The 19,999-nt window shown below is 37.7% G+C and overlaps 1 protein-coding gene across 1 annotated transcript in view; it reads left to right on the top strand.

Moving 5' to 3' along the window:
• Nucleotides 1–19,999, top strand: part of GUCY1A2 (guanylate cyclase 1 soluble subunit alpha 2) — a 350,273-nt gene that overhangs the window by 78,539 nt on the left and 251,735 nt on the right. Inside the window, exon 4 of the mRNA XM_053595047.1 lies at nt 11,229–11,947. Coding sequence (XP_053451022.1) covers nt 11,229–11,947 — 719 coding nt within the window. The remainder of the gene's footprint in view (nt 1–11,228; nt 11,948–19,999) is intronic.

The following is a 19,999-nucleotide window of genomic DNA, read 5'->3' as shown; positions in this document are numbered from 1 at the left end:
TTTGTTGAGAATTTTTGCATCTATATTCATGAGTGAGATTGGTCTGAAATTCTCCTTTTTGTTTGGGTCTTTTCCTGGTTTTGGTATCAGGGTGATGTTTGCTTCATAGAATGTGTTGGGGGAAGATTCCTTCTTCCTCAATTTTTTGGAATAATTTCTGCAGTACAGGAATAAGCTCTTCCTCGAAGGTTTGATAGAATTCTGGAGTGAAGCCATCTGGACCAGGGCATTTTTTGGTTGGAACATTTTTTATTGTTTCTTTGATCTCAGGGCTTGAAATTGGTCTGTTCAGGAGCTCTATTTCTTCCTGGCTGAGTCTAGGGAGAGGGTGTGATTCCAAATATTGATCCATTTCCTTCACATTGTCAAATTTCTGGGCATAGAGTTTCTGGTAGTATTCAGAGATGATCTCTTGTATCTCTGTGGGATCAGTTGTTATTTCCCCTTTATCATTTCTGATTGAGGTTACTAGAGTTTTTACTTTTCTATTCCTCATTAGTCTGGCCAATGATTTATCTATTTTATTTCTTTTTTCAAAAACCAACTCCTTGTTTCATTAATTTTCTAAATGATTCTTTTGTTTTCAATTTCATTGATCTCTGATTTGATTTTGGATATTTTTTTTCTTCTACTGAGTTTAGGCTTAGATTGTTCTTCTTTTTCCAATTCCATAAGATCTCTTGTGAGATTGTTGATGTGCTCTCTTTCTGTTTTTCGAATGTAGGCATCTAAAGTGATGAATTTTCCTCTCAAAACTGCTTCTGCAGTATCCCACAGGTTTTGGTAGCTTGTGTCTTCATTGTTGTTATGCTGAAGGAAGTTAATGATTTCCTGTTTGATTTCTTCCTGCACCCATCTGTTATTCAACAGAAGATTGTTTAATTTCCATGCCTTTGGGTGGGGTCGAGCATTTTTGTTAGAGCTGAGTTCCACCTTTAGTGCCTTATGGTCTGAGAAGATACAAGGTAAAATTTCAATTCTTTTCATTCTGTTGATATTTGTGTTGTGTCCCAGGATATGATCAATTTTGGAGAATGTTCCATGGGGTGATGAGAAGAATGTATATTCTTTATTTTGGGATGGAGTGTTCTATATGCGTCTATCAAACACAGTTGTTCTAGGGTCTCATTTAAATCTCTTATATCCTTGTTTAATTTCTGTTTAGAGGATCTGTCCAGCTCTGTAAGAGGAGTGTTAAAGTCCCCTGTTATGATGGTATTATCAGATATCATATTGCTCAGACTGAGTAAGGTCTGTTTCAAGAATCTGGGAGCATTTAAATTGGGTGCATAAATATTTAGAATCGAAACGTCTTCTTGTTGTATTTTTCCCTGGACCAATATAAAGTGACCATCTTTGTCTTTTTTGACTTTAGTTGCTTTAAATCCACATGTATCTGAAAATAAGATTGCAACTCCTCTTTTCTTCTGAATTCCATTTGCCTGAAAAATTGTCTTCCAACCCTTGACTTGGAGCTTTAATTTGTCTTTTGAAGCCAGGTGTGTTTCTTGCAGACAGCAAATGGATGGCTTGTTTTTTAATCCAGTTAGCAAATCTATGTCTCTTCAGTGGGGAATTCAAGCCATTAACATTTATTGAGATAATTGATAAGTGTGGTAGTATTCTATTCGTCTTATTTTGTGAGAGTCCATTGCTTAGTTTTATCTTTTGCATCAGTGTGGAGGTTAGGTTCTGTCGTTTAATTTCTGAGTTCTTACTTTGCTGCTGATCGATTGTGGTGGTCAGTGTGCAGAACAGGTTGAAGTATTTCCTGTAGAGGTGGTCTTGTTGTGGTGAATTTCCTCAATGTTTGTATATCTGTAAATGATTTGATTTCTCCGTCAATTTTGAAGCTTAGCTTAGCAGGGTACAGAATTCTGGGCTGGAAATTGTTCTGTTTAAGTAGATTAAAGGTAGATGACCATTGTCTTCTTGCTTGGAAAGTTTCATTAGAGAAGTCTGCCGTCACTCTGATGGATTTGCCCCTGGTGCTTACTCCTGGCAACTTGCAGAATCTTTTCTTTTGTCTTGACTTTGGACAGGTTCATCACAATGTGTCTTGGAGAAGCTCGGTTAGAGTTGAGGCGACCTGGGGTCCGATATCCCTCTGAAAGCAGTGTGCCAGAATCTTTGGTGATATTTGGGAAATTTTCTATTATAATATTCTCTAGTATGGCTTCCATTCCTCTGGAGCATTCCTCTTCCCCTTCTGGAATTCCTATAACTCATATGTTGGAACGCTTCATAAAGTCCCGTAATTCTGACAGTGAACGTTCTGCTCTCTCTCTCCTTTTCTGCCTCTTTTACTATCTGAGTTATCTCAAGAACTTTGTCTTCTACCTCTGAAATTCTTTCTTCTGCATGGTCTAACCTGTTGCTGATACTTTCCATTGCATCTTTAAGTTCCCTAATTGACTGTTTCAGTTCCTTCAGCTCTGCTATATCCTTTTTATATTCTTCATATCATTCATCTCTGATTTGATTTTGTTTTTATATTTCCTTTTGGTTATTTTCCACTTTATTAGCAGTTTCCTTCACTGTTTCCATCATTTCTTTCATTGTTTTCAACATGTGTATTCTAAATTCCCTTTCTGTCATTCCTAACATTTCTGTATAGGTGGAATCCTCTGCAGTAGCTACCTCATGGTCCCTTGGCGGGGTTGTTCTGGATTGGTTCTTCGTGTTGCCTGGAGTTTTCTGCTGACTCTTTCTCATGAGTGATTTCTTTTATCTGTTTCCTTGCCCTAATTTTCCTTTGACTTCCTCTTGCTCTTTAAATTCTCGTGCCTGTGGACTAAGGGTTACAGGACCAGATCGGTGAGAAGGTTGAAGAGCAAAAAAGGGATGAAAGAAAGGAGGACCGAGTGATAAGAAAAACAAAGAAAAATAGAGAAAGGAGAGGGGGTGGGTAAAAGGCATATTGACAAAGAGAAGAGAGGCACAGAAAGAGGGAGACAGAGCAATATAGATGTACAGTAGGGTACTTTGACACAACCTTAAAAAAACCCCACCTTCTGGGGGTGCCCAGTTGGGTGGTTCCCTTGAGGTCAGCAGCTCTTTGCTAACCTGATCGGACACAGTACCCCACCTCCACCCAGTAGAGAGGAAAGACAAAAATGCTATAAATCAAACCAAAACAAGCAAACAGAAAACTTTACAGGATAAAATTGGGTGAAAAACCAAATAATAGCGGTAGAAACACTAGCAAAAATGAAGTTCTAATTATTGAAATAGGCAGCAATGGGAAATTATAATTAAACTAGAAAAATTGAGAGAGAAAAAGGATCTGTATGGAAAATGTTGAAATTAAAAAACAAAACAACATCAACAGCATCAAAATAAAGAAAAAAACAACCAAACCAAAAACAAAACAAAACAAAACAAAAACAAAAACAAAAAAATCACAAACAAAAACAAAGCAGTATGTATATGTTATTGAATATTGTCTGGGCAACACATGGTCTTCTGGGGTATGAGATGTTAATCACAGTTCTGATATGATTGGAGGCTGCCGATTCTCAAACCCCAGCAGGTAGACACCCTAAATCTCTCTTCAGCCCACTTTAAAGGCACTTTGAACTTGTAAACTTGCTGAGCAGAAGCTTTCCCAGGAAGGTGCTTGTCGCTGGAATCACTGCTGAAGTGGCTATCCACTTACCCAGTGTGCGAAAGCTGGTCTCACTCTGTCCTTGAGGGTTGGGGCTGCAAGGCGGCTCAGACCCCACCCTTAGGCTACTTGGTCGCTGGGTTACCAGCTCCCACTGGATTCTAGCTCTGCGACCCTGACGGCGGAGGTTGCTGGGGCAGATCGCTCCCAATGGCTCCCTGTGCCCCACAGCCAAAGACTATTAGCTCCGTCTGGCTCAGCGGCTCAGACTGGGGCCCTAGACAACCGCCAAAGTTCTCCACACTGCCGCTCAGGCTCTCCCCAAGGCAGTTCAACTGAGTGCCAAGTCCAAAGCACCAAAACAGTTCACAGGTAAGGCCTTTCTGGTTTGCAGTCTCGCTGCTACTGAACCTACAGTTGCGGGTGGGTTTAGACGGATTGAACACACGCGACCACTTGCCGTTTTTCCACTGTTTTAGTCCTCCTCTTGGAGTCCAGAAGTCTCTCGCTGACTCCCTGTATCCTCACAGGGTTGATGATAGGCAGATCCCACCAGCCAGAGATGCCTGGAGTCCTATCTCCCCAGACTCACGGTGCCCAGATGCAAGGAAGCTGTTACTCAGCTGGCATCTTGCTCCACCTCCCAGTCTCTTATTTTTTAAAATCAACTTTTATAAATACAATTCTTATTGAGGGAGTAACAATTTCCCCCCTTTCAAGGATGATTTATTCATTTATAGAGATGCCATTCATGATTACTGTGATTCCTCTTCTTTCATCTTGATTTATAGTAATTATTATTTTTTTGTTTTCATTATTTTTGCTATCTTGATGAAATTGACATTCTGTATGTGCATATTTTTTACTTTGTAATTTGAAAATTCTACTCCACTTTCCCATTTCATTATTGGTTTTCTTTTTCTCTTATAAAAATTATGCCCATTAAAAAATATTTTAAAACAAAATATCAATTGCTTTCTTACTAAGATTATATGTTTTTTCTCCTTCCTTCTCTCCTATTTTCTCCTTACTCTTCAGCTCCTGGATTTTGCTGAGATTATTTTATTCCATGTCATGAAAAAAATTACCTTGCAGTAGTTTGGTAGATTACCTCTATTTTAGTAATCTTTATTTAAAATTTATATTACAAAAGTTCAGATACTATGTTGTTATTCATAATATATGCATATAATATATGTTTATATGTACAGTGTGTCTCTTTTTCCCATCTTTTCTTACCTACATTTTTCTGCTCTTCTGTTCTGACTTATGTTTTGTTTGGTTAAAGTGCATCTCAGTTATTTTTCTCTGGGTTTCACTGTATAACAGGACCTTTGCCTCTATCTTGGCTGGGTAATGAACTCTCATAGTTCAGTTTTCTTAGTATTGAGCCTGTGTTTTTCTACCATCGTCTAGCTTCTAGGTTGTAGATGAGAGGTAAATATCTTCTTTTGTTAAAATTACTTTTCTTTGTTGCAACTTAAAATATTTTTTTCCTCTCTTCTCTGGAACCTAATCAAATATTCCTGGTTGGAATTCGTGCCCTTTCCATTTGTAGATTCAGGATTTTCTGCAGTTCAAGAAAAATTCTATGATTCATTTAGGTATAAATCCATTGGTCCTTCCTCCATTGGTTCTTTTTTTCTTGATCAACAGCATGATATTTTTAAAAATTTTATTCTTCATGAGGTGTTCTTGTAAGTCTGTTTATGGACAGCAGAAGGATCACAGAATCAGTATGACCAGACACTACCTGCCGATTATCAGAAAAGCCTGGAAATGTGCTTTGTGATTTGAAAGGAAGGGGTAACACTGGTAGTATTGGAATGTACTTTTATTTATTTATTTATTTATTTATTTTTTGCAGTTTTTGGCCGGGGCTGGGTGTGAACCTGCCACCTCCGGCATATGGGACCAGCGCCCTACTCCTTTGAGCCACAGGCGCCATCCTGGAGTGTACTTTTATGATATTCTAAATTTTAGATGTAGTTGCTAGGTGAAAAAAAAATTATTCCAGAGTACTCATATAGCAACTGGCATGTCCTGTATTATGCAACATTTCTAATTATCAAAATTTATGTTCTATGTATATTTTAAAGCATATCTTAACAGATTTTTGAAAACTGTAAAACTTAACCATAACAAACAATTTTGTATTTGAAATATATGCTTTTAATAGTACCCATTTCTTTGTGTATTCAAGAATTAATCTTAAATATGCTAGAAGATTTTCCTTATTACTATGCTTAGCAAATTCTATGTTAGCTCAAAGATACTAAGCCCTATTTTAAAAAATATGAATGTGAGCTATTATCTCTGAGATGTAAAATTTAAAAAAATGAAGAGCAATTAAATTCACCTACTTTTAAAAATAAATGTATGAATATATATTCTTTTGTAGGGTGGGCAGAGATGCCACTGATACAGTAAAAGGTGGAGAATATCCCTCTAAAATATAAGAGAAGCAAGTCATTATTTTAACCTTGCATTGGTTAAGAATAAAATTGATAAGAATCTGCTTTTCATTATTATCTCAACATTGACTTATTAAACTATAAAGTAATCTGAAACTACAAAGGTTTTATCTCACCCAACAGAGATTTAAATAAGACTACTGGTAGATCAAATTCAAAATGTTTTCCCTTCAAATTACTATTTGGATGGTAGGATTTGCTTGTAGCCTTTCTTCTTTGTTATGATTTAAATATGTGTGATATTTACCCTAAAATCTCCTCAGAGAGTCAGAAACCAGCTTCCATCACCTCTTGGAAGATTGATGTGGTACTAGAGTATTAGTCATTTGAGTTTCAAATCAAAAATCTTATAGTTTTGCTGGATAAAATAACTATTTCTGCCATTCCTCTAGAAAGATGATAACCTCCTTAAAATATTGAAATGTCTTTACAGTTTGGACATGAGATATAGTTGTGATTCAGTTATGACACTTAGTTATTAGGTTGATGAGGCCTAAGCAGCTAATTAAAAAATAATTGTGGAATGTATGGAATGTTAGCTCAAAGATACTAAGCCCTATTTTAAAAAATCTGAATGTGTGTGCTATTATCTCTGAGATATAAAATTAAAAAAAATTTAAATCTCCCAGCAGAGTGAGCCTGTGGTGGGTGTCCAGCTGTTTGGCTGGAGTTCAAGCAGTTTGAAGACACACCTCCTCCTGTGGCATTTTTTCACATTAGTAGAGACTGATGCCCTTGCTGGGTGATACAGATGGTCTCTGGATCTAGAAAGACACCGATTTCCCTTTACTTTAAAGAGAACTTCCCAGAGGATCAATGATTCTAGTCAGTGGCATATCTCTCTCTGCTAAGTTGGTTCTCAGTGAAGACAACCTTTCCCTTGCCAAACGTGGAGATCATATTTTTTTTACAATTTTATAAAATAAGAAATTATAGCCTTCAAATAACATTATTCATTCATGCAAAAGCTAACATTTCTGTTTCTTTGCCTGCCGCACACTCCTCACCCCGTCACTCTCAGTGTTCTTCCCCCAACCCCTCCACCGAAGTTGCTCCGTCAAAGGTCCCCAAAGATCTGACACATCCAGTTGGGAGTTCTCTGTCCTTATCTTACTTGTACTCGCTTGTCACTGGATGACTATGACTGTCCTGTATTCCCCCTTTCTGTTGACTTTGGTGGTATATGATATTAATTCATTCACCATCCAGGCAGTATTTCTCAAGTCAGGCAGAATGCTTGGCATTACAGATGAAACAGTGAGCAAGGCGTGCGTGTTTTTCATGCATGTTTGTCCCTCACCCAGAAGTTTTACTATTTTGATACTGTGCTTATTACACAAGAGTTAGTATTAGACAGACTTCGAGACCTGGCTCCAAGTTGTGTGATTTCTTAACATCCGTCATCTATAAAATGAGGATGATGAAAAATGCCTACAAAGGAATTTTTTAAAGGATTAAATCATCTGTTGAAGTATTTAGCATATTGCTTGGCATTTTTTTCCCCCCATTCTTACTGGGAGAGCCTGAGTTAGTCAAGATACTCTTCTTTCAAAGACATCACACCATCTCTCTGGCTGGCGTTCTTGAGTCTGGTCTTGGTAATGTTGAATCCACCTTCTGCAATGCTGATTAATTAGCATATCATTCCCTACTACTTCCCAGCCTTATATCCATTTTTCCTGACCATACTGTGCTCACCAGGTCCCTCCTCATCTGTATCCTATTCTTACTCATTCTTTCCTTGCTTGTTGGCTTTTCTTATTTATTTATTTATTTTTTTTAAGTCTTCCTTCAAATATTATCTTCTTGAGGAATGTGTCTTTTTGTCTTGGTATTCTTAGATGTGGCACAATTTTAACCTTAAAAGATTGATGATATTTATAAAACAGGTACTTAGATGAATGAGAGTTTCTATAAAGAATGTTTTTTCTCCATGTACCAGGCATTATGCTAGCAATAGGGATGCAGACAGAAATAGGGCAAGGTCCTCGTCCTTAGGAAATGAGGTAGGATGGGGTAGTGTGTGGAAGGCAACAGGCCCCTGTTGTAAAAGAAAGATTATATTTCATTTACAGTTAAAGGATGTCAGCATTTAGGCTTCACCATTTTGAAGAGGTAAATTAACAGTAATTTAGAATTCTAACTTAACTTACCCATTAACAAGAGCAGTTTTGTCATGAATGTTGCCGCAGGAGGAAATGTATTCTTTCAGACTTGAATGTCAGACTGTCATAGCATCTGTGATATGCGGAGATGAGCATTGTCTGCATGTTTCAAGTCATTTACTGTAAGTAGAGGGTTTGCGTCAGTCGTAGGAGTTAGAACTGCACCAGTTGTCGGAGCTGAAATACTTTGTGCTTTCTGAATTTTGAGATAAGGTTTAAAATGGAAGTCTTGACTGTTCATTTGTAGTATATTTGCAAAAGTTGATGTGATCTTTTCTTAGTTTTAATTTTTCAAAATCTAAGAATTTATTTCTTCTTTTCTGCTCTTGTGCAGTTTCACAATTGTCTGAATAAAGATTTTTATTAGTTAATTGAATTTGTGGTTTATATAGAATTACCATGTACAGTATTCAAAACAATTCCGTTTTTCTTTAGTGATACAAAAGTTGCTTTAGCATCTGGTGTTCCGTAATCACTGCTGTATACAGAATAGTATTTATTTTGTTGCCACTGGTGAATTTACTTACTTGTTATTTTCTGGATAATTCTGTGAAATTCTTAGGTTTGGAAATAGGATATAAGTGTACTGTATTGACTGTTTATATCTGTGTTCTTTTCTTAGTAGCTGTGTGAAGTGATTTTCATTGTCATGAGAAATGCAAGTTAGAAAAATTCTTTCTTTTCTCTGCGTGTAGACTCTAAATCCTTTGAAAGTACAATTCTTCAAAGTTTACAACTAATCTCTGGAATATTTTCAATGGAACATGGAATAGTGAAGTTCAGCAAATATAGTCAAATTAGTCAAATTATAGGGATTTTTATTTCTTCCGAATTTAGTTTCTAATAAGAATTTCATAATTAGAAAATTTCATAGTCGGTGAATGTGGGCATAATTCCAGTTTGTATGTGTTATAATTTTTCAATTACAATACAGTGATGGTGATAAAAATTAGGCGTAGAAAGAAGTTTTAGTGTAGGAAATAAGAATGGACAGACTCAGACTAGGATATTAATAGTTTGATAAGTCAAAGAGATGAGTGTTTTAGGAGGAAGAGATGACCAACGGTGTCAGGGAGAACAGCGGACGAGGTCGAGTGAGAGGAGGACCAGCAGTGCACGCTGGTGTGAGTAATTGTGAGAGCAGTTCCAACAGTGCAGTCAGGACAGCAGCAAATTGCCATGCATGGCATTTATCTTTTTTCTCTCTTCCACACTCGCTAACCGGAGAGGTAAATATTATTATCAATTCCTGCTGCCATGATTGTTAGTGAGTACAACATATGTTGAAGAGTAATCTTAATAGATGACTTTCTCAGCTAGTCTTGAACATCAGCTATATGAAACCAAAATTAATGTGTATTTTTTTATAAAGGGATTCTTTCTTAGGCTTTCTACTTATTTTCATTTAACATTCATTTTAAGAAATTCTTTGTGTACTAGCTTCTTATCTTGGCTATCATAATTTTTTGGGTCTCAACAAATATTTGGTGTGTTTTGACTCCATTTTTTAAATAAAGTTGCCTCCCCTGTGGAATAGGGGAACACACAGGGAATGATAAGGTCGGAGCAGCAAATCAATTCGTACACAGCTTGGAGTGCTCTGCATGCTAATGGGGTTCTAGCAAAGTGACCTTTCGCCTTTTCCCAGTCCTGTGTGATTTGCAGGACATTCTTATAAGATGGAGTAAACTGGGCAAAAAAAATATGAATATATAAAGTACATGTGATTTCAACTTGGAAGAGTCGAAAGAGCAGCAATCAAGTGGCTCTGGGTAGAAGCCACTCAGTGGCTGGCCCCACTCTTATATACGTTGTAGTCCTCAGAGGTGGATCTCACTAGATCCTGCTTCTAATTAGGATGTAGTGCATTGTGTGTACTTATTTATTTTTATTGTGATTGCAGTACCATCAGCTAGAGTTTCTTGTGCCCGGGCACCTGGGAGTGACTATGTGGAGAGAAAACAAAAGACCTTTAATTCTCTCTGGTCAGATTCCTTCCTACTCCACTCCTGGCACCCTGGTTTCTGTGGGTTGAAAGAGTGGGAATCATTCCATAGTTCTGCCATTATTAATTTCTTGTTTTGTCCTCTTTTCCCTGAGATCTGGCCGACCCGAATACCTTCTGTGAGATTGCTAATGTAAGCCCCGTGTTTCTGCTAGATAACTCCTGCCTCTGCTGATTCGTGCTGTAGAGACCCTCACCTGTTGGTATTTTCCATTTAGTACACACATTTTACCAAGAAGTGAGATGATAATACGGAAAATATGTGGAAAGGGTATAGAGACTAGTTGGATATTCTCTGAAGACTGTGGAAATCTTAAGAAAAAGAAGCATATTGTCTGTGATAACTGCAGCAAGTGAAATACAGTATTGACAACTGAATGGTCAGATTAGCAGCATTTAAGAAGCTGTTGCTCTGGGAGTTAGGGGAGACGAAGGGACGTGTGGGGAAGACAGAGGACTTTTAGATCAGGGAGCTACTCTGTGCAGAACAACAGTGGAGACTTGCTGTTATATATCCGTTCTCACCTGTGCAATGTGCGGCCTCCAGAGTGAACCTGAATGTAAACCATGGACTTGGGGTGTTAATCGTGTGTGAACGTAGGCTCATCAGTTGTCAGAAACGTACTGCTCTGGAGAATGTTGTTAATGGGGGAGGCTGTACAGGTATGGGGCACAGCGTAGACGGGAAATGTCTGGACTTCTGTACAACTTTGTCATTAATCTAAAACTACTTTCAACAATAGAATCTATTTAAAAATAAACAAATGGAAAATTTCATCTTAGAAACATCCAGAAGATGAACTGAGATCTAGCTTCCCTGACACAGGGTGTATGAGTTAACCTGTGTTGTAGGTTTGCGGGCCCAAGAGAAACACCCCTCTGTTTCCCTCACTAGACAGCTCTTTTGGTAGGCACGTTAAAAACTGTAAATTCAGCTATGTATATTTGACTAACATTTGCTTCCTATTTACCTTTAGGTTTGAAGTTTGAGGAAATTCAAGAAAGATTTGGTGAGGAGTTCTTTAACACCTGCTTCGATGAGAATGAGCGGGTGCTCCGCGCAGTAGGCGGCACGCTGCAGGACTTTTTCAATGGCTTCGATGCGTTGCTGGAACACATCAGGACTTCTTGTGGGAAGCAGGCCGCGCTGGAGTCGCCGTCTTTCCTGTGCAGAGAGCTGGGTGCAGGCTCGCTCCTGCTGCGCTACTTCCACCCGCACCGCGTGGTCGGGCTGGCCATGCTGGGGATGATCAAGGCCGCAGGGAAGAACATCTACCGGCTGGACGTGGAGGTGGAGCAGGTGGCGGACGAGAAGCTGCGCCCCGACGGCGCCACCCTGGGCAACTGCGGCTGCCTGACTTTCCTCATCAGAGAATGTGGAAACCCTGCGCTCACCAGGAACCCTGCGCAGGGAGCCTCGCGCGTCCCCGCGGACCTCAGCATCGGCATCAGCACCTTCTGCAGAGCCTTCCCCTTCCACCTCATGTTCGACCCCAGCATGTGCGTCCTCCAGCTGGGCGAAGGGCTGCGCAAACAGCTCCGCTGCGACGCCCACAAAGCGCTCAGGTTCGAGGACTGCTTCGAGATCGTGTCCCCGAAGGTCAGCGCCACCTTCGAGAGGGTCCTGCTGCGACTGTCCACCCCGTTCGTCATTAGAACAAAGCCTGAGGCTTCCGGCGCTGAAAGTAAAGACAAGGTAAGTGGTCGTGGACTTGAAATGGGTGATGGGACTACAAGAGCGGATAATTATTTCAATAAATTACATGCTGGCTGTCTTGTAATTATTTAGGCAAGAGAGCTAAAAGGGCCTTTTAGAAGATTACCGGTCCCTGGATGTATGTAAAGAGATTTGGCCCCATTCCCAGCCATTTTGCATAGTGTCTGCCTCATCCAATAATTTATTTCAGCATATAAAAAGGAGACATTTATTAATACCAGCCACAGCAATTACGAAAGCGATAGAACTCGCTAAAACCCAATAATAAAAACTCATGAATATTCCGACCGATTGAAGTCAAACGATGACAAAAACAGCCTTTGCACCTTGTTGGGCTTGACTGCTTTATCTTTAAATAAGATAAAACACCTGTGTGGGACTGCACTTTTCATATATTCTCTTATAAATTTCATATTTTAGGAACATCTGATTTATGTTCTGTTTTTGTCTTAATATGCAGAATATTGTATTCCCCAAAGTTGGAAATTAAATAACTATCTTAAGACTTTTCTTACAATTAGATTTGTGTATTAAAATAGCCACTTGTTTCTTTAGAACATTCTCATTATTTGAGAGAATATAGTGAATAGGAGGCTTTTTTTTGTGTGTGTGCATCTCTCTGAATTCTTTTTGGGTTATAAATTACAAATAATTGATGAAAAGGTACCAAAAATAAATGTTAAAATAGGTTTCAATGGACACTTTGTCCTTTAGGAAAAATACTTTTAAAAATCAATATTAAAGTAAATAATAAAATGTAAAGAAAAATAAGGTATGTTCTAATGTTTGGTAATATACTGATAGACTTAACAGTGATTCATTTTCAGTAGAGTGTCTTAACATTTTGTAGTAGGGTCAACACAGTTCTTTCAGGCTATTCAGCTTGTTTCTAAGCATTTCAGGGAAGCTGTTGGCTACTAGAAATGAACAGTTTGCTCTGTGCCGAGGGAAGAGAGAATTGCAGAAATAACTAAAGACTCAGTGAATGAATAATCTACACACATTCTGGAGCGCCCACAGTAATAAATAAATACACCTGAAAGCAGAGTCGAAGATGTTTTTGAGTATTTAATACAGCATTAGTTTCATGATTGAATAATTTTTATAATTTTGAAGTTTAATAGAAATTTTTTAAAAAAGTATTTTACAAAAATGGAATGATGTACATTTATTCAATATGACTGAATCAGGTGATTTGGAAATTTATGCAGTAATGTTTTTATTAGTGTTTAGACACTATCTCAGGATAGATCAGTATTCCCATTTGGCATATTGGGTGTGTTAGTCTGAATGAATTATTATATGTTCAATAACTGTTACCAATTTTGAAGTCTTTTAGAATGGAAGAAACTTGTTAAATATATATTTTTGCCCACATTTGTAGTTGCTTTAAACCTGGAATCATTCTCGTTTTAATTTAGGGAATATTAAAGCTGTTAGTTCTGTTCTACAGAAGTACAATATTTGGATAGGAGGGTTTGAAGCATTTTTGGCCTTTACAATTAAAGTTAGTATTTTTGAAAATACTGTCTGAGCTAGAATATATTATTAACAATGTTAGTTGCTTTATATATTTTTATAGATTTTAGAAAAATTAATTCATTTTAAAGTTACTGCTTCAGATTTTCCTCTTATATTTCATTTGGCTTGTATTTCTATTTAATTTGTATACCAGGGTAAGAAATAGACATAATGAAATGATGACTCAAATGTCAAGGCCCCCTGCCAATTCCAATAATAAGGAACTGTGCTCATTGAGAAAGTGCAATTATCATTTAAACATGTTAGTGGCAGTTTAAAAATAAAGCAATAGGCAAGATTTTCAGTTAGAATAATGTTAGTAATCTGCTCATCCTTATGTTTATTTCTGCTGACTCACCTGGCTTTGCCAAAAAGGGATGTCTGGGAGGCTATTGTTGCCCCAAATTCAAACTATAGTCAGTAAGTTGTGGCATGGTGTCTTAAGCAAATGAATAACATTTTTGAATTAGTATGTCAGCAAATGTCAAATTTGTAGTTTCTTAAGACGTGCAAAGAAGAAATAAAAATCAGACTTAAAAATTATGTTTTTATTGCTAAATTTAACTTTGATAATCATTTTCCCCATAATAGCTATTCTTTCTTTCTTTCTTTCTTTATTTTTTAATTTTTTTTTGCAGTTTTTGGCTGGGGCTGGGTTTGAACCCACCACCTCCAGCATATAGGGCCAGGGCCCTACTCCTTTGAGCCACAGGCACTGCCCGTAGTAACTATTCTTATTAATAGATTACCTCGTGTTGTCTAAAGTCTCTAATTTTTTAGTTGGCTTTGATAAGAAAATGCTATTTTAAAATAATTTTGGGTATTTATTCTTTAGTCTGACATTGAAGGAATTTAAATATTAATTTAATATTAATGGTTAAATTAATAATTTACCTATTTTATCTGTGCCTTTAATATCAGTGAACCACCATCTCTACCCCCGCCCCTCCCCCCCGGCCCCAAATAAGAGCCAATCAGTCAGCTGTATAGCTGCATATGAGCTGCAGATGGAGCTGTGATGCTTCTGAGAAACCATGGCCTTTGTCACTCTGTGGTGTCACTCACAGGTTAACTGTATGACTGGAGGTAGAACATGCTCTGAGTAATTTGGTGAGGTACTAATGAAACGGAAAGGCATCCTTGCAGCCTCAGAGTGTTTATAACTTGATCTTGCTGTAATGCAGTATGAAGATGGAAGGGGTGGTTCCCAGAAACAGGATGTCATTGAGAGGCGTGTGATGTGGAGGTTTGTAACAGGCTTTAAAGAGAGGCAGAGGGACTCTGACTTGCCTGTCACGAGAGGCTCATCCGATTACCAAACCTGCTGATGAAATGAAATTCAGCAGCCGTGAGGTCAGAGGAGCTGTCTGCGATGGCTCCACTGAGCTTTGGTCTCCCCGCTCCGTTTCCTCTGCATCTTCCCTAAAGGACCATCCACACCTCACATGCTCTGCTTTCTCCTTCTCTCTCCATTTCCTCCCTACCATATTGGATTCCTGTGTTTTCGTCTTTCCTTATGCTCAACGTCCTTTTTTAGCATCTTTACTATCAGATGTCAAGCATTAAATATGAATGAATTACTTAATTGTTTTAAAAAAATGCAACAGTTTCAGCATTGGTGGCAGAGACTTGGCTTATATTAATTTGTGCTGTGTGTCTTTTACATCATTCAAATCTAGTACTGTTCTGAGAATTTGGAAGCGTATTACATGGGTCTTTTTGAGTAATGGGCGTTGAGGTGAATTTGAGAAGAAACTTGTTGCGGTGCTGTGAGCAGTTGGGAGGTTAATATTTAGTCATGTAAGCTGGGGTTGGTGGCTCATGCCTATAGTCCTAGCTCTTTGGGAGGCTGAGGCAGGAGGATTGCTTTTGCTCAGGAGTTTGAAACCAACCTGAGCCAGAGTGGGACCTCATCTCTATTAAAAATAGAAAAATTAGCTGGGTATTATGGTAGGTTTCTGTAGTCCCAGCTGCTTGGGAAGCTGAGGCAAGAGAATGGATCTCTTGAGTCCGAGAGTTTGAGGTTGCTGTGAGTTATTGGGTAGCCAAGCTGACAAAGTGAGATGCTGTCTCAAAAAAAAAAAAAAAAAAAAACCAAACAAACAAACAGCAACAACAAAAAAACCCTAATATTTAATCATGTAAACCTAACCCATCGATACAGATACCAAAACTTCTTTGTTTGGAGTTGATCGTGTTTGTGGATAGGGTCATTAGAAATCAGAGGCATAACATATAGCTTGCTTTTTTGCATTGCAAGGCCATAATGTGGGAGACCGTGAGCAGCCTGGGCAGGAAGTGTCTCTGACAACTGTGATTTTAGTAAATCCCTTTAATCTCTGAGCCTCAGATTTATCCACCTAGAAATTAAGAAACTTAAACTAATATCTAAAATTTTTGCTCTTTTACAAATCATACTTAATATATGCACATTTGCACGAGATCATTTGATCCTAATATTTTCCTTTCATCCCTATGATTCGATGAATTCAGATGGATTTATAAAGAGAGACAGGGAAGAATCTAACTTACCTGTTACAAAGGGCTCATTCTATTATTGAGACTGAGTTAGATAATTCCCTGGTGTCTTAGGCTGCCACCTCAGAATGTCGTGTGTGGGGATTAAATGATGTAATCCATGTAAAATTCTTATCTTTGATCCTGGGGTTAAGCAGTGAATAAATGTCCATTATTGCTTCTGCCACTAGCTTAGTGTTTCTTTACACCTGCACCCCCCACCTGTCCGTTCCCCTATTCACTTATTGCCTTAAACATGAAAATACTGGATCCCAGTAGGATTAATAATTTCATAGGACTGTCAGGCTTACCTGACTTCCTTACAAAATACAGTTTGTGCTCTGCTTCTTGTCTCTTTAATAAGGAGTAGAGGACCACATGTGCCAAATTTTATGGAATGTCTGTTTTGATCTGCCTTTTATTTACATGCTATTATTGTTTTAAAATCCTAGCCCTCTTTTCTGATTCATGAAAGTCTGGAACCCAGTTTTCATCACGTGTGTCTGCTAATATCTTCTATGTTCATTTAGCACAGCATTTTGCAATGACTTCCAAAATAAAATGGATGAGTTAACGTAGGCACAACCTGAAGCAGCAATGAATTTTGAGAAACAATAAATAACATGAGTTCTTTTGACCTTTTTTTTTTGGTAGCAACGCTTCAGAGAACTTTAATAACACCTTGGAAGGAGACCAGCAGATGAAATACATCATCCTGGGAACTGCAGTAGCGTTGTTATTTATCTTCACTTTTGTTCTCAGGGCTGGAGCTGAAGAAAAGCATAACAAAAACACATTTCTTTTTAAATTTCCAGAAATATCCTTACATTTGTCTTATTAAGGACAACCTGCAAACAAATGCTGAGAAATAATTCTCCAAGAATAAAGTAGGAAATAACATCCGATTTGCTGTGGTCAATCATTTTCCAAATTGTTCTTTTATCTTGTCTAGACAGGTGCCCATCTTATTCAGAGGTGATGATTCAAAAGTTTTAAAATATATTTATTAATTACTCCATACCATAAAGAGTTTCTTGAAAGTTCCACTTGGCTGTCAAGAGTCATCATCTGACTTCCACTTTGATTTAATTTTGGAAAGTATGAGCATTTCTTCTTGTTCAGATCGTAATATTTTATTAGAGAATTTCAAATATTGAACTGTGGTTTTAGTGATGGACAACTTGACTTTAGCACAGACATAACTTGATCGAAATTATCTGTAGTTTACTTTGTTCTTGTGTGAATGAGATCTCAAATTTTAATTTTTGTGTTGCTCACATTTCTCTAGAACTGCTCCCTGAGCACTGAGTTTCTTTTAAAGTAGATTAAACAGACTGGCATTTTGATATAGATATGAATAATGTTCATCCTGGTTCTGCTTTATTTATTTATTTTTTATTTTTGTTTTTATTAAATCATAACTGTGTACACTGATGCATTTATGGGATTCAGTGTACTGTTTTGATATACAATGTGAGATGCTTACATTGAACTAACACATCCATCACAATTATATTCTATTCTTTATAGTTTTGAAATGTATCATTGCATCATGCACATTAGGTGAGGTCCCCCCAAATATTCTCCATCCTTCCATATCCCTCTTCCCCTCTCTCTCTCCTTCCCTACTACTTTTTGGACTATAGTTATGTTTTACCATTTGTATGAAAGTATAGGTGATTATATATTCATTTTATAGTAACATTGAATACATCAGATACTTCCCCCCCATTCTTGATATACTTTATTAAGAAGAATATGTTCCAGCTCCATCCAAGTAAACATAAAAGATGTGAAGTCTCCATCTTTTTTATGGCTGCATAGTATTCCATGGTGTGCATATACCACAATTTATTAATCCATTCATGGGTGATGGGCACTTAGGCTGTTTCCATGTCTTGGTAATTATGAATTGGGCTGCAATAAACATTCTGGTGCAAATGTCTTTGTTGTAAAATGATTTTTGATCATCCGGGTTTATACCTAGTAGAGGAATTACAGGATTGAATGGTAGGTCTACTTTTAGTTCCTTTAGTATTCTCCAAACTTCTTTCCAAAAAGGTCCTATTAGCTTGCATTCCTACCAGCAGTGTAGAAGTGTTCCCTTCTCTCCACATCCACACCAACATCTGTAGTTTTGGTATTTTGTGATGTGGGCTACTCTTAGTGGAGTTAGATGATATTTCAAAGTGGTTTTGATTTTCATTTCTCTGATGATTAAGGATGATGAGCATTTTTTCATGTGTTTGTAGGCTATGCGCCTGTCTTCATCAGAGAAGTTTCTGTTCAAGTCGCTTGCCCACATAGAAATGGGATTATTTGTTCTTTTCTTACTGATTAGTTTGAGTTCTTTGTGGATTCTAGTTATCAGGCCTTTGTCAGAAGCATAACCTGCAAAAGTCTCCCATTCTGAAGGTTGTGTGTTTGCTTTACTTACTATGCTCTTGGCTGTGCAAAAGCTTTTTAGTTTGATCAGATCCCAGTAATGTGGAAAAACATACCTTGCTCATGGCTGGAAGAATCAACATTGTTAAACTGTCCATACTACCCAAAGCAATCTACAGATTTAATGCAAACCCTATTAAAGCACCACTGTTATACTTTAAAGAGCTTGAAAAAAATAGTTCTTTGTTTTATATGGAATCAGAAAAGACCTTGAATAGCAAATACATTCATTACTCAGAAATAAAAACACATCAGGAGGTATCACGTTACCAGACTTCAGGCTATACTATAAATCTATAGTGATCAAAACAGCATGGTATTGGCACAAAAAAAGAGAGGTAGATGTCTGGAACAGAATAGAGAACCAAGAGATGAATCCAGCCACTTATTGCCATTTGATCTTTGACAAGCCAATTTAAAACTTTCAGTGGAGGGAAGACTCCCTATTTAACAAATGGTGCGGGGTGAACTGGCTGGCGACCTGTAGAAGACTGAAAATGACCCCACCTTTCACCATTAACAAAAATTGATTCTCACCAGATAAAAGACTTAAACTTAAGACACAAAACTATAAAAATACTTGAACAGAGTGCAGGGAAAACACTTGAAGAAATCGGCCTGGAAGAATATTTTATGAGGAGGACCCCTGGGCAATTGAAGCAACACCAAAAATCCATTAGTGGGACCTGATCAAACTGGTTCTGCTTATAGTATTTAAAAAATACTATAATGTTGAAATTATAGTAGTGTGCTGTTTCTGTATGTTTACTGTATTTTATGGAGTCTGAATGGATGATAGATGAATTATACCAGGGAACCAAAAAGTGTATACACAATTGAAGTGATCTTGTTGGAACTAAAATCAATCATTCCCAAAGTGTAAGAATTGAAGGTAAAATGGACGTGCACAGCACATCCAGGTGCACTCGACCAGTAATGGTACCTTCAGTTCAACTTCGAAAAGGATTACATAGATGACATCTCAGTTAGTAATCAGATAACTTCTGATAAAGAAATGCATGGTCAAAATGTCTCCATTTTTTGGATTCTTTCAACAGGCAAAGAGGAATTAAACATCAATTCTCATAAACTCCTACAAAAATAGAGGAGGAAGGAGAGAGGAGCCCTGCTAGTTTTAATCTCTTAAAAGGTGTAGACATCTTTTTGACATTCTCTGTGTATTCCTACAGCCATCCTTAAAGTGAATATTTTCCATGTTTTTATTTTTGTCAACAAGAAAGATTGCAGCCTTGAACTTACAAAGGAGAGATCAGACGTTGTTTAGTTCTAGGATTGTAAGTTTAGAGGGGAAAAATTCAGCCCTCTTAGTGTTTTTTTTTTTTAATTAATCCATGGAGAGCACGTGTTTTGGCTACATGTGTCAGTTTTGTAATGTGTGAATCAGGGTTGCCAGGGTGCCCGTCACTCGGATTGTGTTCATTGCGCCCGGCAGGTAGGTTTTCACTTAGATCCTCCTTCCCCATTTTCTGATTACTACTGAGCTTTACTTCAACCTCCATGGAAAAAAGTACGGAGATTCCAAGAAAA

Source organism: Nycticebus coucang, chromosome 6, assembly GCF_027406575.1.
Source record: "Nycticebus coucang isolate mNycCou1 chromosome 6, mNycCou1.pri, whole genome shotgun sequence".
NCBI classification, from domain to species: Eukaryota; Metazoa; Chordata; class Mammalia; order Primates; family Lorisidae; genus Nycticebus; species Nycticebus coucang.
This window is presented reverse-complemented; position numbering and strand designations above follow the sequence as displayed.